At 39.6% G+C, this 27682-nt stretch overlaps 2 protein-coding genes across 11 annotated transcripts in view; one reads left to right on the forward strand and one right to left on the reverse strand.

Moving 5' to 3' along the window:
- Positions 1–5467, forward strand: part of LOC129722848 (5-formyltetrahydrofolate cyclo-ligase) — a 47722-nt gene extending 42255 nt beyond the window's left edge. For 5 of the 7 annotated variants that reach the window (XM_055676646.1, XM_055676647.1, XM_055676650.1 and 2 more), the window contains one exon: positions 4928–5467. In XM_055676646.1, the coding sequence (XP_055532621.1) occupies positions 4928–5193 (266 nt within the window). In that variant the 3' untranslated portion in view covers positions 5194–5467. The remainder of the gene's footprint in view (positions 1–4927) is intronic. The other 2 variants (XM_055676645.1, XM_055676644.1) reach the window with 1 other exon arrangement.
- Positions 5271–27682, reverse strand: part of LOC129722847 (uncharacterized) — a 148082-nt gene continuing 125670 nt past the window's right edge. For all 4 annotated transcript variants that reach the window (XM_055676640.1, XM_055676641.1, XM_055676642.1 and 1 more), the window contains exon 4: positions 5271–8353. In XM_055676640.1, the coding sequence (XP_055532615.1) occupies positions 8150–8353 (204 nt within the window). In that variant the 3' untranslated portion in view covers positions 5271–8149. The remainder of the gene's footprint in view (positions 8354–27682) is intronic.

Consider the following 27682-nt stretch of genomic DNA (forward strand, 5'->3'; position numbering starts at 1 on the left):
TAGTTTTATGTTTGTGCTTGGGTGCCAAAATATGGCAACGCTTTTCACTGAAGGAAGTGCTAGCCAATGCACATACCGCTGTTGCTGCCACTACCGTACAAAGGGATATACTAGAGAAAGTGCCGCTGCACCTACCGCTTACGCTGCTACCACTACTACCGCTGCTGGTACCCGCTGCTAGTACCGCTGCCTCTGCTGCTTTCAGCCATCGCTTCTGCTGCTACTCGCTGCTACTTAGTTAAGACTGTCTTAGTGGCCATCCAGTAGTAAACCGATTGATTAGAGTAGAAGCAGGTTTTAATATAGCCCAAAACGTTCATTTCCGGTTAACTAGGTTTAATATTCTGTCGACTGTGCTAAAGAAAGCAAGCATTGAGCGACCCATCAGAGGTCGAAATCTGCGTTTCAACAAGGTTTGGAGATTGTTTAGTTTTAACAAAAAATGTCCGTGCATTTTTTACAAGGCAGCATTCATTCCCTACAGTTCATTCTCTAACAGTTTTACAACAGAAATAAAGGTTTCTGAGCTACAATGCTTTGAATGCTTTAAGATAAAAGCCTATGCCATCTAATACATACGCTCTTTTAGAAACTTACTATTGAGTCTCAAAAATCTATCCACCCGCAGAAAATACTCAGTTTACTGAGCCAAATACGAGTGCAAAATTTCATTCAAATCAAACGTGGTATATTAAATTTTTACGTAGTTTCAGATCATTTGGTGTGGTTTTGCACTACAGAAAATATAGATACACTTTCAATATTGCGCCTTTTACGCCAAATTGGACTACCCCGAAATTCACGATTATCACAGTCGAATCTCGCAAACGATTCCGCAGTTTGGGTGATAGGTATCGATACTAGCGATATCGAAACGCTGGACGGAAACATTTAATTATATAGACAAAGATACGCTATCATGACTGCTACCTTGGTAGGTTAATAAGAAATCACTCCAGCAATGGTCAGTGCTTGATACCTATACTGCCCCTGTTTACATAGTTGACGTAACAACCAACACCATCATTGCGAGAAAAACGAGTTTTTGTTATTTAAACCCAAATCATTATATTGAGATACAATTTCAACAAAATAGTCTGTCAGTTTTATGAAGATTGATGTTTGAAAAGAGGCCCCATGGATTATATGAGTCGGCCCGTGGTAATTGATCCAGAAAAACCGCTACGCCAGTTTATGCGAATAAAAATGTATTTTTCTCGCAGATTGTTCGCATAGCTTGGCGTAAAAACTTGACTACTTCCTACTCTGCCTCGCAGTTGATTCAGTTTTATCAACCGTGTTTCGGTCAAACGTCAGTTATTGTCCATCGGCAGTTTCAATTAGACAAACACGCACAAACACACATACAAACACACACACACACACACACACACACACACACACACACACACACACACACACACACACACACACACACACATGCATAAAGACTTACATTTACGCTAAGGTGGGTAATCGTTACATGGAAAAATGTAAACTTGACAGCACAGAGCCAGGACAAAGTTTTTCTTTGGTTCAATTAAGCCCCCAGACAATTCTAAACTTGCCGGATATGAATTTCTGGTGCCTCTGATTGGTGCATTACATATGCATGTACATAAATTTGTATGAAAATTAGTACAGGAAAACATTTGCGCATGTTTCTTTCTAGAGAGCTATCGATCAATTCACTTCCGGTAGTGTCAGGATTGTTTGGGGCCCCAAATAGAACCTTAAAAACGTTCTGGCAAATCGATTAAGTTTACCCACCGTATTACCGTGCTGGATCGAAATCCGTACACCTAAGCTAATCAAGAAATCACTTATTGCTTTAAACTGACATGTTTAGTTATAGGTCTACTTATATTTTATCATTATTTTCCAGCAAAATGATTAAAATCACTCCGAAACTCGAAAAAATCATGTTTAAATAGAACATGTTTTGAATCGAAATTCGTACACAATTTTTTGTCTGAATCAAAACCCGTACACTTTTGAATCGAAATCCACACACACGCGATATAGACTGGATCAAAGTCCATACAACAATAATTCAAACTCCGTATAGATGAAGAAGTACAAAAATGAACATCTTTTATTTATAATTTATCTTTAAATTACCGAATAAGTATATTTAAGGATCAACTGGCTCCTAAATATTCACACGGTTTTCAAATTTTTGATATCAGCTGAAATAGTGAAATTTTCGTAGCGTTTCGTAGTAACCGGAACGCCGGAACCTCTCGAAGCTTCCCGGTACGACTTTCCCTTGTGCACCTCAGTCACAGCTCGTTTAAAATTGTTTGCCGTATATTTATACTTGTTTTCTTCCATTATATGCTGAAAACTAGAAGAAAGTTCAACAATATATGCATGATACACACGCTGTACGGATTTTGATTCAAGCAAATAACAAGAATCAAAATTCGTACGGCACAGTTTTTGTTGAATAAATACAACTTACACTATTTATTAGGCAAGATTCAGTTCGAAAATGACAAAGACTTACCTTTTCCATCAATTTTGAAAAGATTCACAGAGTAAAACACTCATATCCCACTTGAAAATCGTTTTTATCTGAAGAACGTTTCCTTAGTAAATTCTCTAACGATACAACGAAATGACAACTGAAACCGATACACGATTGATTTTTCATTTTTAATATTTTTATTTCATGGCCTACTGGCGCATAGTTTATTTTTACTGTAGGCCAACAACTCAACGGATATGTACATGTAACTATCATATGAATTTTCACTTTTATAATGCTTAAAACTGAAGAAAAACATCAAGGTGTACGGATTTCGATACTGTACGGGTTTCGATCCAGCACGGTATACACACACGTTTTTATTATTTCATCTGATGCAAATATCCACTAGTAAGGGGAAAGGACACGGTGACTTCACACCTTTCTGAGGCTGAGTGTTTTGTGAAAGTATTAATATACAATACAATTATTCAATCCCACTTTCACCTTTACACCTTTCCATGGAATATTTGTCGAGTTAAACGACGTAATTTAGACAAACAGACAGTAGTAAGACAGTCGAATGAAACGACTTCACATAAACAATTGCACCTTGTATGGAGTGACGCCATTTTTTGCAACCAATTCGCAGTTACGCCAAAACGTTTTTCCAATATTTCTCAAAAGTTTCAGAACAAAATGGTTTTCTTTTTGTTTGTAGTGTATGTAGCTTAGGGAAAGGAAGCTGAATCAACAAAATAGTGCATTTTGGTCATTTTGGCTTCTACGTCAACTATGTAAACAGGGGCAGTATACATATTAATCTAGTATACTTGAAACCGTGAAGTCTAGTATCGATACAATGACAATTGAGAAAGTATCGATACTCAGTATCGCCCAATCAATCATGTAACACTTTTGATAATTCAACCTAATTTTCAACTAAAGCTACTCAAAAATATATACTTAATGTTGTAAATAAACAACAAAACCTACATTGAACCCAAAATAACTGCCACTGCGCTACTGAGGAGTCAATTTTATAGAGCGAAATAAGGAGTTGGGCAATGAATGATTATCACAGAAGTCTAAATAGTCATGCAAGGGCAATATTTTCTCGTAGCAGATATTTGTTACATTAGATGAAAATAATGTATTTCAATTTTAGGATATCAATGCCATTCTTAATTTTTGTCCAATATCATAAAGTTGACCAACCAGAACAAAAAGTTTGAAAAGTTTCCTCAAAATATAGGACGGATCATTAACTCATAGGATGAATACGGGAAACCCTAAATGAGAACCTTGTGGAACCCCAGAAGCAGTTTATTTCATTTTCACTACTCCATTGCGACTGATCAGATATGGCTCAAGCCATCCTATTAACATGAATATCCATCTGCTGTTTAAAGAGAGTTAGGGGTACATAAGGTCGAGTTACGAATCCGAATGTAACACTAAGATTTTGCTTTGCTAGGGGTACATACAAACTTTGCTAAAATCAGTGTACAAGTTTTCTCCATGGTTTGTACATCACATTATGAAAATTTCTTCAAAGAAATAACAAGCCAAAATACTTTTGCACTCTCGTTTCTGTCGCTTATTGTGCCGTCTAAAATAAAAGATGTGTTAACATGAAACAGTCAAAAAACTAATCTAATTATTTACTCAAACTACTCAATTGGGTCCTAAAGTTTTACAAGGTTTCCTGATTTTTATGACTCAACTGAAGGAGTGTAATTTTCTGAAACGTGATTTTTAAAAAATATTTATTGTCTTTCGATTTTTGAATAAATAATAAAAAACTGCTCGAAATATTTTGACATTTCGCCCACGTACCGTACATAGGCGAACTGTCATTTACGACATTTCGAGCAGTTTTTTATTCCTTATTTAAAAATCAAATAACAATGATAAACAATGAAAATCACGTTTTGCTTAGAAAACGCATCTTTTTTAAATGGTGCCAATTGGTTTTAAATGCAGAACTGCTCGAAATATCCTAAATGACACTTCGCTCATGTACGGTATATGGGAGAAATGTCATTTGAGGCATTACGAGCAGATTTTTATTCTTCATTTAAAAATCGAAGAAAACCGATAAACATTTTCCAAAAATCTCGTTTAGCTCAGCAAATTGCACTCTTTCTGCAGATATATAAAAGTTAGAAAACTATGTGAAACTTTAGGATCTTTTTCCTGATGGTTTTCTGACGAGCAAAAATAAACACACAGGGGATACAGTTATTATCCGCTTAGTCGCGGTACGTGATTGCCGTGCACATAAATTAAAATTCACACTTCGGAAAAGCGATATCATACTTTAGACTCATTTCAACTTTACATAAAATCTTTTATTATTTTCCTATTTAAAATTAATGCCAGAAAAGGTTTCCAAATTTTCAACCTGTTCAAACTACTCATGTTCAGCATTTCCATTTATTTTTTATCCTTCAGCTAGCCTAGATCTTTTCATCATACCTGGTGTAGCCTTCACCCGCAACGGACGCCGTCTCGGTCACGGAGGTGGATATTATGACCGCTATTTACGCGATTACTTTTCCAAATATCCGAACACGACGAGACCCAATGCTCGGAAAACTTATCTGGTGGGTGTTGCATTCCGTGAACAGATCGTAGCAGATGATGTTCTACCCACTGATGTACATGACTTCCCGCTTGATATGGTTATCTCTCCGGATGATGACAGCACAGCTAATTGATTGTTTTTTATGGTACATAGCTACGTAGATATAAGATTTATTTCAAGGATTTCTTTCCATATTATTGAAGCGAAGCAACATCTTCAATATTTTATTCGTAAATCGTCGAACTCACAATTGCGCTTTTTACTCGGAATAAACTTTCTCAGTAGCCTACATATTTACAAATATTGCTGCCTTTCACGTGGCAGAGCGTATCTTACGAAACTAAATGACTAAATCACAATAACGTTGTTAGCAATATGTTATTCCGCCGCTGCATGTGGCAAAGAATTATTTCAAGTATTGTTTATTTGTTCATTATCACTGTCCGTACTCTTCAGAAAAATGTCTTCTTGGTAACCCTCTAGGTGTCCTACTCAAATTGTAACCAACCAATCTCACCTTTTGTCATCTGATTACATCCTAATTTTGGAAAAAAAAAACAAATACGTTTTCCTCTATTTAGAAACGAAAAAACTAATTAGTTTAATGCACCCGATTGCCTCGTTACTTCGTTCAGGCGTAGTGGCTTTAATTGTTCGATTGAACTGCAAGGCAAAATGAAATAATATCCTTTTAATCATATTATCAGCTTGAAAACTGGTCAATAATGAATGAAATACCGACTAAACTAATGCGTTCTTATTTCTATTTTTTTGCTTTTCTACTTTTCTATTCAAATAAATCACTTCAACATCAATCATAATCTTCGAAAATTGGATCAATACACTTTCATTTTATTATTTTTCCATGATGGTTCTTTAATTGACTCAGTAGCAGTAAGCTAGTCACGAAACAAGATTAGTACATTCAATGGCGGGAGCGATCTTTCCATTAGGTTACAATTCCATTTTACTAGACACGGGTAATCGTTATTCATTCATTTTAACCAAACAAGCTATTCTCCACCGTTTACGTCACGTTTGATTCATCTTTTTGTTCCTATTTGTTTACGGTTCTGAGCACCAATCGTTGCCAAGCACAGTACGGGCGTCCAACTAACTTTTTATTTTCTTTTTTCAAATATCTACCTACTTTCGATTTTATTTACCACCTAGAATCCTTTTGTGGGCTGCTTCACCTTTTCTGGTTTTCATTCCCGCGGGTGTCGTACGCCCGGGGAGAAATTGAACATGCCATTTGCAGGTGTAGGAAACGAATCCTTTTTAATTGTGTTATGATGGCCGGGTACGCACGGTGCCCCTACGTTTTCGAAGGCAAATGTGCTTTTAATTGTTCTGGTTATACCTGGAGGAGGAAAATGATTACAATATAATCGCGATACGAGCGCCAGTGAAATAGCGTGTTTAAAGCAGTTTCAGCAGGATTTCATGTCGTGTTTTGCAAACGGTAATTTTAGGTGTGTAGAAAACTTCTTTGAAGTTTGCAAATGTAAGTCTATTGACAATACGGTAGAGCAGTCTTTTATTGTAGGTATATAGTATAAATTTTCTGTAATTCTCATCAGTGCTGAATGAGTCAATTAAATAAATCCCAACTGTTAATTGGTAGATGTGAAAATCCCGAACAGAAAACTTTTCATGTAAACTGTTGAGTCGCGTGCAAAAACTTAAGAACTGCCTTGAAAACAAAATCATGATCAGTTCATTTCGTTGTGCCATAACAGTATACTTTATCGGGCTATAAAATAGAAAAAAAACTGAACCACTTCTTTTGGATAGATTGACATTCATATAAACAAAGCGAACGTCTGAAAAAATTTTTGCTAAACAACGAAATAAAACAATATCCTTTTGAATCGTGGTAGGGTAAAGAACGGCTTAACAAGTAGCGCCTATTTTAATCAGTCGAAGAAAACAGGCCTAAAACTCTTGCATTTTGATCAATATCGACAATTTCAATGATGGAAACGAAAACCTTGAATGTCTAGCTGTCTGACGAATATAAGAAAAACCGGTTAACACAAAGAAATCTGTGAACAAACATCATTCGAAACAAATCGACCTATATTGCAGCCATTCAGGAGCCACTTCGGGTGCTGAAAAAAACGCCTGCAAAACAGATGGAAACTGCTTAAAATAGGTTCGGGGTGATTGGAATAGTGTCCCTCTATTGGTACCTTTAATTGATTATTGTTAAAGTTTGCTAACTTAGTTTTACAATCTGAAAACAATTTCTGACAGACAAAACGATAGAGAACTGAATTTGAGTTTCTAAAGCTGCTTAGAATATGTTCCCTACCCTGTTTCTTCTGCAGCAAAATCTGTAAGAAAACCAACAGCAGTTCTTGGTGCATTACAAAAAAACACCTTCAAGCTCGTCGTACCAGTCTGAAACTCAAATGGCTTCAATTCATCGTAATATTAAATGTCGGTGTTCTTTCCACTGTATCACAAACTTCACAAATCAGTGCTCGAAACTAAATCGATTATTTCTACAAATCTCAATCAAAAATCTTTTTCGCAGCGAAATATTTTTGTTTAGAGAAAAAAAAACTCAATTTTGAGTATCTCACAGTAATTGAATAAATTTTCTTGAAACGCAGATGAGTTAATTTTAGCAAACAGTGACATTAAAAGATTCATTCCATCAATAAAAAATCAATCTTGAAACAGCAACTCATTTACCGTGTTTACCCAAACCGCACCGTCGAACTTTCATTATACGAAGCTTTAAGGCTCGTTTCCAATCAAACTAATTCGTGCGACTGGTTTGTCACCATATCGATTTAATTATCATCCGAAATAGCATGTTCAAGATCCTATCTAACGCCTAATAAATACTAGTAAAATTTGTCTACATGATTAAAATATGAAACAGGGCAGTTCTCGGATACCCCCTTGGCGGTGCATATCATACGAATGCCGCTAGAAGACAACCAAATACACTAAGTAATCGCTAAAAAAGCACAACACAGCACCGATGGCATCGTTAGAGGTCCTCCCAGTAGGCAGACAACCGGCCAAACGACAGACACAGGAAAGCAGCACCATTGAGGAAGCAACCATCATCTTCATATCATGCTGCCGAACATCCGCTTGCCCCGAGTCAGTATCAAGCTAACTACCATCACGGACAATAGGAAAAACACTACACTCAGGAGGTAGAAAAACCAGCGGCACCGACTGCGGAACTGCTTTTCCTTCTTCATCTTGGCCCGCAGTTGTTCGGCACGGGGCAGGTCCAGGGTGAAATCCGACTCCGGTCGAGTTGAGGGCTGTAGAGGAAAGGAGAAACAAAAATGCTTGTTTACTACTTGATACGCTTGGATGTTAAGAATATCTTCTATGAATTGAAATCATTATTAAACCATAGACCGTGTTTCACTGAAATGTCGTCTTTAAATGGGATTTAACGGAAGTGAAAAGGATTTAAAGCAAAGGAAAGTACTTTATTATTCCAGTGCAATTGAATCTTTAACATGAAATTTTAAGGATAAATGTCGTATGACAGCATCGAGTAAACCGAATATTGAATATTTCTGAGGCAAAAGAAAATTAAGCTGTAATAAGCATGATAGACTCTGTTATTTCTTGGAAAAATGTAAAACGTAAAACTTGCTTCGACACAGACTTCGCAGCCAACCGTTAGAGTACTGGACGATTGCTGGGTTACAATGCTACTGACTCTAACGGAATCTACCAGCCGAGATTCAAAATATGATAACTGGCTTGTCATTTCAGCATCTTATCTCGAGACCAACTAGAAAGTAATCGTGACCACAATACTCCTTTATTTACCACCGTCCTGAAAGTACTTAATTCTAAAACAAGCATTTATGAGACAAGACACAACATTTATGGTTCTTGCAACGAAAACATTTTACCTTTTCTACCGACTGGTTGCAGGAAAACCTGAAACGAAGACACATGGCTCTTCCACAGGTTTTTAGTACATTCTGATTTTTGAAAATGGCGTATTTATAGAAAATTGCATCTCAAAAACTTAGATTTCTACTAAAATTTTGGCATTGCATATTGCCCTGCAACTTCCTTTTCTCCACGTCGGTAATTCTTAGTAAAACCAGCCCACGCGTGACACAAGGCCTTTCGTAAAGGATATCTAAATGATTTAAGATAGTGGCTTGGGCGCCAAGAGGTCAAACGGTTGCTAAATAGTTGTACTTCGAGTTATTCATTTCATTGACCTATACTTCTGAAATCGGGGATTTAACCCTCTACAAACAGCACGTTGTTTCAAAGAGAAAAGATAGTGCTTTCATTTAAAGTAGAAAAAAACGTAAATAATCCACCTGGCGGTGAGACCTAGCCTTTTTCATTAGGAATTTATCATTTGTTGAAATAAACTCACACAAACACTTAAATTTTTAGAAAAAAAAATATCTTGATAATTTCTGCTGAAAATATTTCTGACTCTGAACAAATAAATTTTGGTAGCCAACAGCACCATTACTCCAAACATTCAAAACTAAATATTCCAAAATTGTCAAATGCAATCCAATCAAATCAGAATATGTATATACACAAAAAAATCATGATGTCTCGGTTAACTTTGGTTTCAGGCGAAGTCTAGTTTTAAAACGCTCAGAATACCGCTGGTTACTTTCACGTGCTGGTTGTACGGGTTTTAATCTCAAGCCAATAGCGAGCCTTGTTGCAACAGAATTAACTGACGGAGCAATTCAACAAAAAAAAACGGCAACCAATTTAACCGACCATTTTTGATTTGGCTGAAAGCTTGCATAGAGGTTACTGTGGGCAAAAGCTGCCATTTTGTGCAATTGGTTTGATTTTTGGAACATGACTCATTTAAGGGAAGCTGTTTAAAATGCTATTTTGAAGAGGTATTGATGATTACAAATGTTACAAAACAGTTGGTTCGATCAGTAAGACGTCTTCTGCAAAGTTGTAAAGAACATTTTTGTCTTTCCGAAAAAAAAATATACAAAAAAGCCCCTTTTTTTGAAATCTATTTTCATGTTTAAAAACTACAAAAGATTACCTCCACAACGGAACTGGTCCGATCATAGAGAAATCAGGAAAAAAAGTTTTTTTTTTTTTGAAAAAATGCCCTATTACAAATAGCCAAAACGATTTGTTTGATTGGCATAGCGTCTTCGGCAAAGTTGTAGATAACAAATTTGTCTTTCAAAAAAAATATGTCGTCACTTCTTTTTCGTTGATTTCTACATGATCGGACACCATCTACATGGTTTTATTGTTTAAGTAATCTTTTGTAGTTTTTATACAAAAAAATAGATTTTTAAAAAATGAGCAGTGAAAATTCGCAACGCAGCTCTTAACATGAGTGGCACGATTTTCACGAAGCGGGTTCAGCTTGAAGGCTTCGCTGATAACTACGACATCATAGCACGAAACTTTGCGACGGTGGAGGAAACCTACACCAGACTAAAAGCGGAAGCTGAGCTTATTGGACTGCTGATCTATGCGTCAAAAACAAATTATATGAAGAGGCTCCAAGGAGAACAATGTTAGCCTCCCACCCCGGATCATCGTAGACCGCGATGAGCTTGAGGTGGTAGACGAGTTCGTTTACTTAAAACCGTGCCTCTTTGCGCTTTGTAAAACGCTAGGATCCAACCGAGTGGTACAAAACTGTACAAAACACCAGTTAGACCGGTGGTCATCTATGGGCTAGAGACGGCAACCTTAGCGCCCTTGGAGTTGTCGAACGGAATGTACTGCGAACCATCTACGGTGAAGTACAGACTAAAAACGGGGAATGGCGTAGACGCATGAACTATGAGCTGCAGGCGCTGCTACGAGAGACCCCCATTGCACATCTGGTTAAAGTTAACAGATTGCGATAGGCCGGACACGTCGTCGATAGGCCGGCTCTAGCCTGCTAGGTAAGTAAGGTTGCTGGAAGAAAGCATGAGAGTCTTACGGGCGGTACTGGGTACTGTGGCGATGATGGATGAGGTTTCTTTCGAAGTGTGACGATAACGTGTGGACGAACTACAGCAGGGAACAGAGCATAGCCAGCTTAGGCGTCGCAGCCTACAGATTCGAGCGAAATTTGCGGTCGCTGATCGCTGATCCTTCCGGTGGCGCTTTATGGACATGAACCATGGACGTGGAAGAAAACCGATCGGCAAGCGCTTGGGATCTTCGACGTAAAATCCTACAATCAATACTCGGTGCAGACAAGAATCTGGAGTGTGGCGCAGGCGTATACCCGAGAATGACCGAGCAGCGGATGTAAGAGGAGCTGACCGAGATTTGTGGAGGCGTACTCTGGGTTCTGTACAGCATCTCCATTTATTTATTTTTACCATATCAACTCGATACCAATTAGAAACTTATATTGCTTGCTGCAGGATGAAAAAAAACTATGTTTTAGAAAAAGCTTCGTTTCTTTTAATATGAGTTTTCTTACTAATTAAGCTTATAATTTGTATTACAAATTAAAAACCAATAGCAAGTTTTTTCTGTGTATATTTTTTCCAAATTTTTTTTCCAATTGGTTGGCGAATGGTTGAACACGTGTCACTTGAGATCCTATTCTGGTCATTCACCTCTGTCCAGCAACTCCTATCCCAACCTCCACGTGGTGCAGACCGGGATACGAGTAACCTTAGCGGAGTTCGGGTAACCAACCCCGGTGGAAACTTTGGTCGTATGCTGACTGGGAAGGGGGAACGTACGCGGCTGTTTCCCCATGTTAGGGGCGGCGTACAACAGCGTCTGATCCGGAGCGGGCAGCTGAATCATGAAACGCGGTGTCTCGCCAGCTATATCAAAGACGGCAGCCCCGTCGCGAGACTAGGTATCGCAGCTCTAGTAAGGAGCATACTGAATATTAAATACTACGAACAATCCAGATATAAATACGGAACGGAATAATCGGCATGGACCTAGGCGAACGAAAAAGGACAACGATTATTGAAAACTCGGTACTTGGAATGTAAGGACTCTACTCGAACCGGCACGCGCAAGTATCCTGGCTAGAGAGCTGCGGAAGGTGAATGTGGAGGTTACAGCTATCCAAGAGGTGTGGTGGCCGAAATCGGGAGAACGCGAATTCCGAGCAGTAGATCCTATTGCGGACACTTCATTTAAGTACCACATCTACTATAGCGGCGGCGTGAAAGCAGAAAGAGGAGTCGGTTTCGTGCTAATTGGAAAACAGATGAAGCGTGTCATTAGCTGGAGGCCGATCAGTGACCGTATATGCGTGTTGAGAATTAACGGCAAATTCTTCAACTACAGCCTAATAAATGTGTACGCACCGACCAACAAGAAATCCGATGACGAAAAGGAGGAGTCCTATGAGCTCCTGGAAAAGACTTACAATGAGTGCCCAGGACACGATATAAAGATTGTCATCGGAGATGCAAATGCACAGGTCGGGCAGGAAGACTTCTTCCGCCCCGTAACTGGTAGGGAAAGCTTCCATTCTACTACGAACGACAATGGCCTGAGGCTTGTTAAATTCGCTGCAGCTAGGGGGATGGCTATATGTAGCACTTATTTTGCACGCCGGAACATACGTAAGCACACCTGGATGCACCCGAATGGAGAGCTTTGCTCTCAAATTGACCACGTTCTGATTGATGGACGGCACTTTCCAGACGTTACAGACGTGAGGTCGTTCAGAGGACCGAACGTTGACTCGGATCACTATCTCATAGTAGCCAAAATCCGCGCCTGGCTGTCCAACGTGCTGGAATCCAAGGCAACGAGGAGGATGCAGTTGAACATCCAGCGGCTATCACTGAAGGAGCGGCTGCAGAGTACCTGAATGAACAGTGGAGGCACATCCACAGTTCGATCAGCACTACAGCGCGAGAAGTGTGGGGTACAACTGCGGCAGCTGCGCCCAATGAGTGGTTTGACGCTGAGTGCCAGCGAGTGACGGAAGAGAAGAACCGCGCCAGGAAGAAACGACAGCATTGGGAGCGTTTTCTAGCGGAGGCGGAAGGTTGCTTCTCCAGGCACGATACGAGGAGCTTCTACAAGAAGGTCAACGGAATCAGGAATCGAAACGTGTCAGCCCCTGTCATGTGCAACGATAGGGAAGGGAACCTGATAACCGATAAAACAGAGGTGGCCAGGCGTTGGAAGGAACACTTCAGTGTGCTGTTGAACGGTGAGGGAAACAGTGGAGTCGAAAGGAGCAGGATGACTATTGAGAATGATGGTCAAGCTATGGATCCACCATCCATGGACGAGGTGAAGAAAGCAGTGAAGGAGCTGAGAAACTGCAAGGCAGCCGGGAAGGACGGCATTCCCGCCGAACTCTTCAAAGTCGGGAGCGAACAGCTGTATCGTGCCATCCATCGGATCATATGCCCGATCTACAAAAAAGGCCATCGCCTGGACTGTAGCAATTATCGGGGCATAACACATCTCAATTTCGTGTACAAAATTCTCTCCCGCATCCTGTTCCACAGACTGAGGCCGTTGCAGGAGGCCTTTGTTGGCGAGTACCAATGCGGTTTTCGAGGGGGGCGCTCCACGACGGACCAAATGTTTACCTTGCGACAAATCCTCGATAAATGCAGACGCACCATCTGTTTATAGATTTCAGGGCAGCGTACGATTCAGTCAAAAGAAATGAGTTATGGCAGATTATGATTGAACATGGCTTCCCAACAAAGCTGATTAGGCTGATACGTGTCACCCTTGAAGGTTCTACATCAACCGTCAGGATAGCCGGTGAGCGAACAGCTGTATCGTGCCATCCATCGGATCATATGCCCGATCTACAAAAAAGGCCATCGCCTGGACTGTAGCAATTATCGGGGCATAACACATCTCAATTTCGTGTACAAAATTCTCTCCCGCATCCTGTTCCACAGACTGAGGCCGTTGCAGGAGGCCTTTGTTGGCGAGTACCAATGCGGTTTTCGAGGGGGGCGCTCCACGACGGACCAAATGTTTACCTTGCGACAAATCCTCGATAAATGCAGACGCACCATCTGTTTATAGATTTCAGGGCAGCGTACGATTCAGTCAAAAGAAATGAGTTATGGCAGATTATGATTGAACATGGCTTCCCAACAAAGCTGATTAGGCTGATACGTGTCACCCTTGAAGGTTCTACATCAACCGTCAGGATAGCCGGTGAGATATCGGACTCGTTCGTGACGTTAGATGGTTTGAAGCAGGGTGACGGGCTGTCGAACTTATTGTTCAACATCGCATTGAAAGGTGCTATACTGGTGTGCAGAGAAGCGGCACCATCATCACGAAGTCGCACATGCTTCTCGGTTTTGCGGACGATATCGACATCATTGGTATCAACCGTAGAGCTGTGGAAGAGGCCTCCGGACCTCTCAGGAGGGAAGCTGCGAGATTAGGGCTTGTCATAAACTCTGCCAAAACGAAATACTTGGTGGCAGAGTGCGTGGTAGTCCGTCGGAGGTTGGTGCTGCGGTGGTGCTAGATGGGGGAACATTTGAAGTAGTCGACGAGTTTATTTACCTGGAAACATTAGTGACATGTAACAACGAGGTTAGCCGTGAGATAAAGAGGCGGATAGCAGCCGCAAACAGAGCCTTTTACGGATTACGTAACCAGCTAAGGTCCCGCAGTCTGCAAATCCGTACTAAACTTGCACTCTATAAAACACTGATTCTTCCGGTGGCTCTCTACGGCCATGAATCATGGACGCTGAAAGAGGCTGATAGGCGAGCTCTTGGTGTTTTTGAGCGTAGGATTTTGCGTTCAATCCTTGGCGGCAAACTAGAAAATGGTATTTGGCGCAGACGCATGAACCATTAAGTGTACCAGGTATACAAATCGGCGGATATAGTCAAGCGGATCAAACACGGCATGCCTCAGTGGGCTGGGCATGTAGCGAGAATGCCGGATGAGCGTCAAACGAAGGCTATATTTAGCAGGAATCCCGATAGAGGTCGACGACTTCGAGGTAAACCCCGCACTCGTTAGATGTGTGCTGTCGACAAGAATGCACGCGAAATAGGTGTTAGGGGCGATTGGAGGATAGCAGCCCAAGACCGAGGGACATGGCGACGTATTCTGGATTCGGCACTGGATCGATAATCGGTCTGTCGCCTTAAAAGTAAAGTAAAGTATGTAAGTGTTTTTTTCCAAATCTGACAATCAATTTTCTGCAACTCGTCAAAAATAAATACATTATTACAAAATTACAGATTAAAGTGTTTTGAATATTTTTTTTCACCAACTTAAATTTATACAATGTTTTTAATTTATTTAACGATAATTTAATTATCATGGTGTGGCTTTTTTATTTTCGAAATATATAATGTTTTCTTCCGCGAGCTGAATTTATTTATTGTGAGAATATGATTCAATAGTCATATTTAAAAAAATCAAACAAGATTCTACGAATAGGCACTACATCTCGTGCGAACGTTTGTTTTCGTAACACAGTCCCCCTCCCTTTCCTCAATATCCTCTAGGGTAACTGCTTCTCAGCTACCGCTACGCCGCAGTGGTTACCGGTTTGGCAGACCTACACGGAATGCAGTTTTCCTCATCCTTCCAGCCTGGCCGTGTATGGCGAAGTGCGACCAGCAATAAAAATGAAAGACGCTTAACTTTAGGAAAACTTGACCATTTTGAAATCATAAAGACGATAAGCTTGAACTGCTGCTGTTGCTGGCTAGGAAAGGATAGCCTCGAAACTGCTTGCGCACGGTAACTAACGAGTCTGGCTAGAGCTGAGTTCTGGCTGGACGATGTGCAATCTTTGCGGTGCAAGGTGCGGCCTCGTCTTGAGCAATTCAATGGTAAATTGCGCTGCAGGATAAACTGTCGTAGACATTGGTATTTGATTTTGAACTGCTAGACATTAAGAAATAACTATCAATAGTAAGCGCGGTTTCGATAGAGCAAGTAAACTTTGGGCTGTTGGTATTCGATATTGTTTTTTTTTTTTTGTTTTTTATATAAAAACGACTTTGCTTACCACTGAAGTGCAATAAGCAAGTAGTATAATAGTGAAATGATTCCAATATTATTTTGGGATCAAAAATTTGGGCAAGATGGAAGGCTCAAATGAGTTCCAGACGTGAGTCGTTCGACGAAAACAACAAAACAATAATTTCATTCAACAACCAAAAATAGGTGTAAACTGATGTGCTGGTATTTGAATATTTTGCTTATAAATTCTTAACACCATATTAAAATTAATTATTATTGTTTGAAACTCTTATAAGGTAAACCAGAAGATATCGAAGATAGTGTTCGACATCGGAACGAAAACGATGGGTCCGCGTTCCGGTCCGGTCCGGTCCGGTCCGGTAAAAAATCGGAACTAGCTCGTTCCGGCCCGATTTGGGTCCGGTCCGATTGGCTTCGTTCCGGTTCCGGTCCGGAGTCCGGTCCGAAGTCCGGGAACAAAATTTGCCAGTTTTTTCGAGAGCGTTATTTTAGTGAAAAAAATATTATTTATGCATGTTGAAAAATGTTTGACTAAATCAATACAATACAAACTAAGTTTTGCAATTTGTTTTTCTATTTTTTTATTATATTTTTTTTCTAATTGAAAAATTTGGAGTGTAGTAACAAAAAAGGCTGGTTCTACAATTTTCCTAGTTTTGGAACATTTATTTAAGCCAATATTTTAGTAAAAGTAGCTGCCGGGTTCTTTTCCTACTTAGTGCGTGATGTGACGAGGACCCGTCCCGGAGAAAATTTATTTTCGAGTGGGACACTCGGTGCAGAAACACACAGGACGTCTCTTGCCATTAACGACAGGTTCGGAAATCTTTCAGAATTGTCCTGAATGATGAAAAAAAATAAACAACACCACAAATGAAACAAAAATTATGTATATTGTAACTCACTTTTCACCAATTTAGCCGATGGCATTCAATTAACAGGGTGGCCAGGAGATTTCCAATTTCAAATTCCCGGTTTTTTCCCGGTTAGAAATTGATGTTTTTCCCGGTTTTAAAACGCATAAATATATAAGTTCAACCACGTTTATTTATTGACAAAATAATTTTGTCAGAGAATCTTGTTTTTAATATCATTATTTCATTTCAAAACTTAAATAAGGGTTAACTTCTTCGGCCAACATGTATTTGCTGTTGATTTTTCGATTTTTCATGACTGAGATTTTCATTATTTCACTCAGCTAAAATCAGGATATAATTTAGAATCAATCTGTGCTTCATGTTTCAGAATATTTTCACATAAATATTTTATTTATTTTGAACCGTTTTTTGGAACAATTTTCTGTCATTTTAGACTTACGTAAATAATTGCTGGTTTGAGTAAACTGTTAAACTAAAGCAATATTTGTAACTTTCTGCACTCTCTGGTTGAGATTTTCTGCGTTTTGTAGGACTGGTTTCTGCTTTTTCAAACCTTTAATATTTATTTTTACAAATTTGGATTTTAATTCAAAGTTGTTTTGGCTGCTGTTAAGCTTCGGAAACGACAAATCTTTGAAATCATTTTCTATCATTTCAAGCCTTGTGAAATTTCATTAATTGTTTTTAAGCTTTGTTACGGATTTTGGCCTTATTCAAAGTGTTTATTTAAAATAAAATATAAAAATTCATTTTCCACTAATTCTAAATTGAATTTCAAATATGATTGTGGATTTATTTTTAAATTCAAATTGGAATCTTTTCTAAAGTTTCTTCTTCTGATTTCTCGTCAGACTAAAATTTATCAATTTTTTTAGCCAAATTTCCAATTTTGATTTCATTTTCTCTTTTAAAACCTAATTTTAAATTGAATTGACTTTAAATTTTTAATTGAACTGACTCTAATTTTTTTTATTATATTTTTATTGTTTCCTGATAACTTGTTCATAGTCATTTTTAGTTGATGAGAGGAAACACTCTAGTTATTTTTCAAAGGTTTTAAAATAATTAAAACATATTTTTTTGACCCCAAATCGAGATAGTTTTTCGCCTTGTCTGAATCTACAATGATAGCCGTTTCTGGCAATTTTAAATTTGTTAAAGAATAAATATAAATATAAAGAATAAATTTTTGCATTTTCAACCTAATTATTTCCCATTTCCTAGTGTTCACACACCTCAGTTTTGAAATTGATTTTAAATTGATATTATTAGTTTCTTTCAGGCTTCAATACAATTTTATTGCTACTTAGAAACAATTTTTGCCTTTTTGAGCTGAATAAGAATATTGTTTTGTTTTTTTTCTGAATCCGCGTTCTAAATTTCAAAATCTTCAACAAAAATCTATTTGAAATTCTAGATTTAAATTTATTTAATTTTATTGCTACTTAGAAACAATTTTTGCCTTTTTGAGCTAAATAAGAAAATTGGTTTGTGTTTTCTGATTCCGCGTTTTAGATTTCAGAACAAAAATCTACTTTAAAAAATTGAATTTATTACTTTTATAACATCATTGAATTCTTTTCATATTTATGGTGCAAATTAAAATCTGATTGCTGACTTTTATCGAGAGCTTTAGAAACATTTGAACATATCTTTTATCTTTTTATAGTCTCTGTAAACGTTTCATAGCAATTGTGAGCTGAATTATGAACAACTGTGTGTATTTCTGTCGTTCAAAATATTTTTTTCCGTTTTCTTAAGGATCTCTTGAGGCTCAGCTATTGTCTTGACAGTATAGAAAGGACTAATTTGATACCATTGTTATCCTTACGTGGTATTGTTCCAGATTTTTTTTAGGCGAATAATTTCCGCAATGGCCCTTATAGTTTTGCCTTTTTTATTTGAAAAATATGTCTGATTTTAGAAAAGTATGCAAGCAATTTGAGAAAAAACAAAAAAAGGCTCTGCATTTTAAGCCTCTAGAATACCATTCAAAAAACTTTGAACTGAATTTTAAATTATTTTCGTTGCAACTGGTTTTTGAAACGCAAATTCTTTAAAATCAATTTCTGAAATTTCTGGCCTCAAGACATTTTCTCAAGCGGATTTAAGCTTAACCGATTACCGGTAGAGAAAAATCAGTTTTTACCTCAAACAATGAACTTTAAACTCTTATTACTAATCAACCATATGCATAATTAACATAAACTGTATTGCATATTAAGCATCAATTTATTCTCTAACGTTGCTGAATAGTGTCCTCGTGTTGAACTCAAATCAAAGTTTGAATGTCAGGTAATGTCATATGGCATCATACGCCGGGAATGGGTTAGGTTACGATTTTTTTATTTTTGCTTATTTTCTGATGGTCTATTCCTACCACTATAATGTCAATCACCGACACCCGGGGAGGCGACTCCAACTAGAATCTTAACTAACGATCCGTTGATTAACGACTGGTACCAACGGCTTCACTTTCCCATGCGATAGAAGAACCCAGAGATCTAGATCAGTTTTGGTTGATTGTGAGTGAATAACGTCACCACACAACCATCGACACCTATGGCGTTGGGATTCGAACCCAGATCCAGCGTGGTTGGTGGAGGCATTACTTGTTTAAGGTTTAAAATATTTTTTTATCATAGTTTAGTTTTTGCCTATTTCAAGTTAACATATAAAATTTTATTGGAATCATTCTTGACTTCTCTGGCCTTCAAAATATTTTTCATTAATTTGAAGTTTTTACCTTCCCTGGGCTTTGTAGGTGTTTGTTGGTGATTTAGAACCCAAGATTCAAATCTTGTTTCTTTTTAAAGAGTATTTTTACATCAATTGTGAAGAATTCGGTACATAACTTTGAAACAAACTCAGCCATAAATAGACGTTGATCCTGTAAAGTGGTGGTTGTTTTGATGTTTGATCCCACTTACTGTTGAAGCCCTAATCAGTGCGAATGAGAAGGGAGACAGATTAGAGAAAAACAATCGCAGCCAACTGTTAGTGTACAGAACAATTGCGGGACTAGCGCTAGGATCCTATCGACTCTAACGGTCGTCTCTCTTAGCCGAGATTCTAACGAATGACGACTGGCTTGTTATTCCAGCACCTTACCTCGAGACCAACTAAATGGTACCTTGAGCCTTCCAGTGTTTGTGAGATGGCAGAAAATTTATAGTGCGTTGAACTAATACAACAGATCCCAAACATGTGTAAATGAAAAATAATGTTTAAAATGGACATGATAAATTTCCCGGTTTTCCCGGTTCAATTTCGAATTCCCGGCTTTTTCCCGATTTTCAAGGTTTTCCCGGTTCGCTGACCACCTTGAATTAAGCACAAAATCAGAACAAGTTGTGCGAGTCTATCAGTTGTTCACTAGTTTCGAAGTGATAGCAGGAGCAAAATTGAAATAGCAGAAAAAATGTAACAATCAATGTCTTTCTAATTAAATAAGAACCATGTGATCAATTAAAGCATATATTACAGGTTAGAAAGGCGAGCAAGGCCATATGGGTTGACTTTTAATAAAAGCAGCGAAGAAAATCAAAAAGGATGAAAAACTTGCTGCGTTCTATGACCTAAATTAAATAATTTTTTTTTCACCGAAAATGTCCGGGGTCCGGAAAGCATTACCCGGTCCGTTCCGAAGTCCGGAGGGCTTCGTTCCGGTCCGGTCCGGAAAAATTTGGACTTTGAAGGTTCCGGTCCGATCGGACTTCGGACCGGACCGGACCGGACTTTTACCGGACCCTACCCGGTCCGATGTCGAACACTAATCGAAGAAGTCTCGCGCCAGTTCAAATGATTATGCAACGAACCCTTGATGGCAGCCTTAGCAGAGTTGATTTCGATCACAGATAAACTAAATCAAGTTAGTTTCGACACACGTCGCCAATTAGAAGTGACACGATCGGTTGTAAATTATGCGCGAATGTTATCTTCCTCTAAACAAATTTATTCCATCATCTGTCGCGTGCATATTTATTGACTAACCACAGACTAATCGAAATGTATTCATCAGAATGAACAGTGTAAAAGACGCAACATTGTTCTCGAACGGGCAATGAAATATTATCCATGATATCAATACCAAGCGTATATGATATTTAATAAGTGCTAAATAATTAGGAAGTACGTCATATAGCAACACCAGAAACGATGAAAAAGAATACACTTATCAGAAAGAAGATGAATTCGAAATAAAGAAATAATTAATTAGTAATTAGTCAAATACGTTTGGCAGCATCCAGTAACCATTACTTGTTAGCGAAAATCATTACACTTTACAATTTTGAGGTTGTATAACAACACATTAATATCTCAAGCATATTTAGAAACTTCTTGACATGGCACCATCAAATTAGCCGAAATCCATTGGCTCAAACAATTTACCAACCTTTACACGAAAACAGCGTTTGTAGCCAAAACAGCATATTATTAGCATTAACGCATCCGTAAAACAAAAATTGGATCCAATTCAGTGTATATACCATACGTGCTGCTGGATTAGCCTGCAAATGCAATTTTCTAAAAGTGATTCACAATAGGTTGGTTACTAGGTCAACAATTAGCGAACAGCACCGGCGGCCCAGCAGCAAAATTATATTGATTCAAATGTGTTAAAGTGCTTTTGAAAACGATTTACACAATGCCATCAAACCAACACTAGGTATCGACCGACATTGAGTGGATCAACAGCTGAATCCTTGCGAAAACTGCATTGATATTGTATGCGGTCCTCTCTTTCCGCCATGGTGTGCGCCCTTGATTGCAACGACCCGTTAGCAGTGGCAGTAGCAGTTATACTGCCAGCTGCTTCACCGATTAAGTAACCCACCGGGCCGTCGGAAAGTCATATGTGGGTGGTTGGATAGATGATTGAAAGAATGGAACAAACAATCACAGGAAAATAAAATTAATGACACCGACCCTGGCCCAGATTATATTACTGAATGGTTCACGATCCTATCTATCATCTTCGCGTCAACGTCGTCCGTATCCGAGACAGGTTTGCGAATCGCTTAATCGTCGTCTGGTGGACGTCTGAGTTTGTTGTTTTCACGATATTGCCGCCCCGCGATTGATATCCGCGTGTGATGGCGCTTCAATCAATGCAATGCCATTGTCGCGGCAGGAATGGAAATAGCTTCCTTTCGATGTTTGCTCATCCACTTCGCGCCAGAGCACGTGCTTGTTGACAAGGTGTTGTTGCTCTCAGCTACCAGAATATTAAGTTAATGGTAGTGCATAGAAATAAACTGTTGACCTTTTTGGAAATACCCGCAGCACTTCTTGAGACAAGGTTAATTTATGATGATTGTTTATAGATCACGAGTTTACAGTTTTCAATAATTACTATAGCATCTATGATAACTAGCTGAATGAAATACAAACAGTTGGTAAATATATTAAATTGCTGTTATTCAGTTATTTTTTGTATTGTAAACATAGAATAACCCGAATATTATAACACCTGTCTACTGAATGATATTTCTACCATCCATAGTAATAATGGTCAAATACCAACGAACCGCTGATGACGAGCAAAAATTCATCAAATCACAAGCTTCCATTTAAATTTCGATTTAAATTTCGGCCAAATTTTGTCCTTCTACTGTTGACGTGGGTTTTAAAATCAAAAAATTTGCATATTAAATATTCTACAAAACTGGTTCTTAGACGGGGAAAACAACAAACAAATTTATCCTCTATTATTACACTAGGGTATTCTTTATTATGTTACAAAATGGGATTTTATTTTTGGATGGGTAGAATTTTAACATTTGGGTAGAACTAAAACATTTTTTATTTATTTTCTATTTTTTGCCTAATTTAACCACGATTGAACCAATCATCGAACCCAGGCCACCAAAACTGGTAACAAGAACGATAACATCTACGCCAAACCAACATCTGATGAGAGACTTCGATTTATTTGATGAAGAAAATGCCATTTGGCGATCATTGTGCGTTCACCAATTTTGTTCATGGCTAATTCCAAAACATGTGCTTCAATGACTTTGTTGAACTTTATTGATTTGGCTTTTATCATGTTAATATTATCTCTTGAATAATTTTTGTATTTTTTTTTTTTTCATTTTGAACGGAAATGATAAAAAATGATAAAGATTCTCCACAGAGACATCGTGAGCCATTTCTTGTTTTTACACGAAAGATACTTACAAAAGCAATTGAAAATGCTTGAGTACAATGCATGTCACTTCATTCGTCAGTTGCGATTACCGGAAACAAGTTGTCCTTAGATAGTCCGAATCGGAGTCAGATTGCTTTTGAATTTTCACTAATCAAAATCTCTTGTTCAAGATTGGTGATCTGATTGTGCGGTTGTTTCCTCGGTAGCATTGTTTCCTCGTTTTGATTTGTAACTTTCAAACGGCACAATAAATCGTGATAAAATTCAATAGTGATCATTGACATCGTAATACCGTTAATTGGGAATTAGGTTTGTTAAAATTGACCAAGCGATTGCTGAAAAAATCGTGCGGATTTGTTTTGGAACCAGACACAAATACTCAGACATTTACTTAGTTTTGGTACGTTTGCTTCTGTTCTGCATCGCTTTATTAAAAAGCCTGTTTTTGGAGAAAAATTTTGGTCTCTCCGGAGAGGATGGCAAGAGATTTTTTTTATTCATTACGTAACACTGACCTCTCTCATACGGCTTGAGCTCAACGTTAAGCAACTCCTGGTCATTTCCCATTTGAGACTGATGTGTCTCCTAATTTTTGGCTAAATGAAAACTCTCAGCGAAAATACTAGCATCAGAATTTAACTCCGCCTGTTACGGTTCTCCTTAGTTCAGTCTAGCCTTTATGAATAGACTTGAATTATTGAGGACTTAAGCAGAGGGTCTAAAGTCCCTGGAAAGGAGGATGGTTGTAACACCTCTTTACCATGGCTGTTACGTAAAATCCAATGGTTAAAACCCCTATACTAAGATGTTATACGACCCGTGCCGATGGATGACATGGTGAGGCATGAGGACGATTTCAACTTCGACAGCGAATCGCTGGACGGAGGACCCTCTGCTTCATCCTAAATCCAACGTTCTCCACAAGGGAACGACGAAAGTCAAATGGACTTACTTCCCAGTCCAGAGACAAGGCCCGAAGACGAAGGGAAACCCAAATCATCGGCACCCCTTGTCAAACAACTTTCAAACGCACAAAGGCGGCGACTGAACAAAAATCTTCACTCCGATCTCTGGTACGAAGAAGCCAGGAAGCTGGCCCTCTTTCCGACAGAGCAGCTTGCTCAAACAAATCAAGTCAACAACGGTCGGACGACTTGGTGTCCCCAAACACCAGTACTAAGTGTCCACAGCTTAAAAAACTGCGGAACGGCACTGGTTTGGGGTAGTCGGGTCCGAAGCCGCTCCCGACGGCCACATATAGGGACTTGGCGGGAGCTATAAGCCTTGCGGTTACTTTTGCTACCCACCCCAGCTCCCTACTCACAACGGACCATCTTCAGACTGTCCGGACCTCCATCCTCGATCACATTACTGATCAGGAGAATCCAACCACCAAGCCCAAGTTTAACGGTTGCCATATAAAAAAGACTTCCTGAAACTTGCCTGTGCCGACACCGACACAGTGTAGTGGTTGGAAAGGAAGGTACCTTCTCTCGTACCGTGGGAGGGAGCACAGCTTCGTGTATACCACATGAAGAATCTGCCGGAGGCCAGACGCTATGTCGGTTACTTCGCGAACAGTGCGAACTCTCCGGACGAGAAGATTCTTCGTTCACTCCCGAATCAAAACGACCATCTCTCTACCAAAATGTGGCGAATCTGTAACCGCAAATTGGTGATGGCCGCGATCGAGCTGGTTCTGGATATTGACGAAGAATCGGCCAAACTCATTGAGAGTGGAAACCATGAATTGCACTACGGTTTCGGCAAAACACGCATCCCAAAGGTAAGCGGAAGGCCGAACGTCACAGGCAGGAAAGTCTCCGTCGCAATGTCAGGGAAGATAGGTGCGGGTAACTCCTCCAGGAGTACCCTGCCACCACCCAGGCAAAGCGATCCTGCGAATGGGCTAAAGGTACGTGTGGGAAACTCCTCCGGGAGTGCCCCACAACCACCCAAACGCAACTCTGCGGCTGGGAAGGTACGCGCAGGATGCTCCCCCGGGAGTACCCAGCCACTACCCAAACAACGCAACCCCGCGGCTACTCGGACGGTACTGTTAAAGACTCGCAAGAGTGTGAAGCATCAACCACCGAACAGTCGCACCCCCCGAAGTCAAAAACCACCACAGAGTGCGGGACGACCTTCTGTTGCCAATCGACTGCTGCAACCGAAGCCAAACAGTGAGGAAGAACAACTTCAATTAACCAGCCAAATCGCTGTTGGCAGCAGTCAGCCAATACTCGGATCATCTTCCGATCCAGACAAAGACGGCAATTTCACTGTAAAGTGAGCAGCTTCCGCTGCGTGCAAGCGAATTTCCATCATGCAAAAGGCACCTCGAGTGTTCTTTGCAGGAGATTCGCTAAAGAGCAGCTATCAGCTGCACTCATCCAAGAGCCGTGGATCAACGAATCCAAAGTCCTCGGACTTAACGCTCCTAATGGTAGGTTAATCTACAGCAACAAGCAGTCCAAGCCAAGGACCGCAATTCTGCTAAATAGAGAACTAAAATTTTTACCTATTACCTATTTTACCAACGCGATGCTGTTGCCATCACGGTTGAAGTACCGACAACCAAAGAAGAGCAGGAAATGATTGTCGCGTCGGCCTACTTCCCGGGCGACCAAGGTGATATACCGCCACCCGAAGTTGCTGCGCTCGTGCGGTACTGCAAGGCCATTAACAAGCCGTGTCTGATCGGCTGCGACGCCAACGCCCACGACACGATCTGGGGGGCTTGGATACCAACAACAGGGGTGAGTACCTACTTGAATACCTTACTTCTAACAATGTCAATGTATTTAATGTAGGGAATAACCCCACTTTTATCAACGCTATCAAACAGGAGGTCCTTGATCTCACTCTATGTAGCGCCTCTATTTCTGAAAGGATGTAAAATTGGCATATCTCCGATAAACCTAGTTTGTCGGATCACAGACACATTGTTTTTTTTTAAATAGAGGCTAACCTTCTGAGAAAAGAGCTGTTCAGAAATCCCAAGAATACAGATTGGGAATCCTTTAAGGAACACCTGATCGATTCACGAACTTTCAGTTACAGTAACATTCGAAATTCAGTTGACCTGAATTCGGCAGCAAATGATCTACAAAACAGAATCATGGATGCTTTTAACGCATACTGTCCACTAACACTGACCGCTGTGTATACCGTGACGTACCCTGGTGGAATGATCAACTCTGTGACCTTCGTCGGGAAACTAAGCGGTTGTTCAACAGGGCAAAAGTCACGTCTAACTGGGACGACTACAGAGTGTCCCTCACTAAGTACAACGCCGAGCTACGCACGGCTAAACGGAAATCCAGAGTTAGTTTCTGTGAAAGAATGCAAACTCTGCCGGAAGCTACGCGGCTCCAAAAGGCGATGTCCATAGACCATACTAACGGTTTAGGACAAGTAAGTTAAGAGGATGGATGCCTCACTGTCACTACCAAGGAAACGTTGGAGGTTCCTTTGAACACCCACTTTCCTGGAGACCGAAGAACTGAGTAGTGCTGGGTCGCAGCGGGACAATTCGACCGTCGACTGTTCACGGAAGCTTCAATAGGTTGGGCTCTAAGCTCATTCGACCTCTTCTGGGCCAGACGGCATACTACCCATCTTTCTACAAAAATCAACCGCAGCTGTCATGTCCGAACTCATCAATCTCTTCAAAGCCAGCTTTATCCTGGGCCATATTCTGGATAACTGACTGAAGGTGTAGGTACTGGTTATCCCCAAAGTTGGAAAAAAGGATAAAACCCTACCTTTCAGTCCCATAAGCCTGACTTCATCACTTTTCAAGTTAATGGAAAAAATAATGGATAAATATATCCGTGATGAGTTTCTAAAGACTCCCCGCTGAATAGGAACCAACATGCCTATCATAGCGGCAAGTCAACAGAAACTGCTCTTCACAGCTTAGTGACGTTGATTGAAAGTCCTTGAATTATCAGGAGACGGCGCTATGTACCTTTCTTGATATTGAATGGGCCTTCGATAACACGTCCTTTGCTCTCTTCAATGAGAGAATCGACCACACTTCAAGGAGCTGAATACACGCAATGCTCTCTTGCAGAGTGATCAGAGAAACCTTGGGAGATTTACCTGTTACAATGTCGGTGATCAAGATATGCCCGCAAGGAGGAGTTTTCTCGCCCTTGTTATGGTCACTAGATGTCAACGCACTTCTCAATAAGCTTTCACAGCTTGGTTACGAGGTCATTGGATACGCTGATGACATCTAGGGTTTGCAATCCCGGGAACGATTTCTCGGGGATTGCCTTTTCTCGGGATTCCCAGATCCCGGGAATAGGAATATTGATTTTTCGGAAAATTTTCCATACAATATTGCTATAAAACTAAATATCGTATCAAAACACGAAACTTACGTCGTAGAAGTGTAGAGCAGCTTCATAGTGTGCATTATACGAAGCAAATATTTGCTTGAAACGACGATCAATATTTGCTTGCCGTGTAATATCAAATTATTTGCCTAATTTATTTGTCAAAAATATATATTGTCTTATTCAGTAAACGATAAATTAAGAAATATTTTCTCCGTCTCATGACTTTTTTTGAAACCTGTAAATTGATAAAAAAAAAATTGAAACCCGTAAATCAATGCGACCGGAAATAAATAAATTGATAAAACTCAG

This window comes from Wyeomyia smithii, chromosome 2 (genome assembly GCF_029784165.1).
Source record: "Wyeomyia smithii strain HCP4-BCI-WySm-NY-G18 chromosome 2, ASM2978416v1, whole genome shotgun sequence".
NCBI classification, from domain to species: Eukaryota; Metazoa; Arthropoda; class Insecta; order Diptera; family Culicidae; genus Wyeomyia; species Wyeomyia smithii.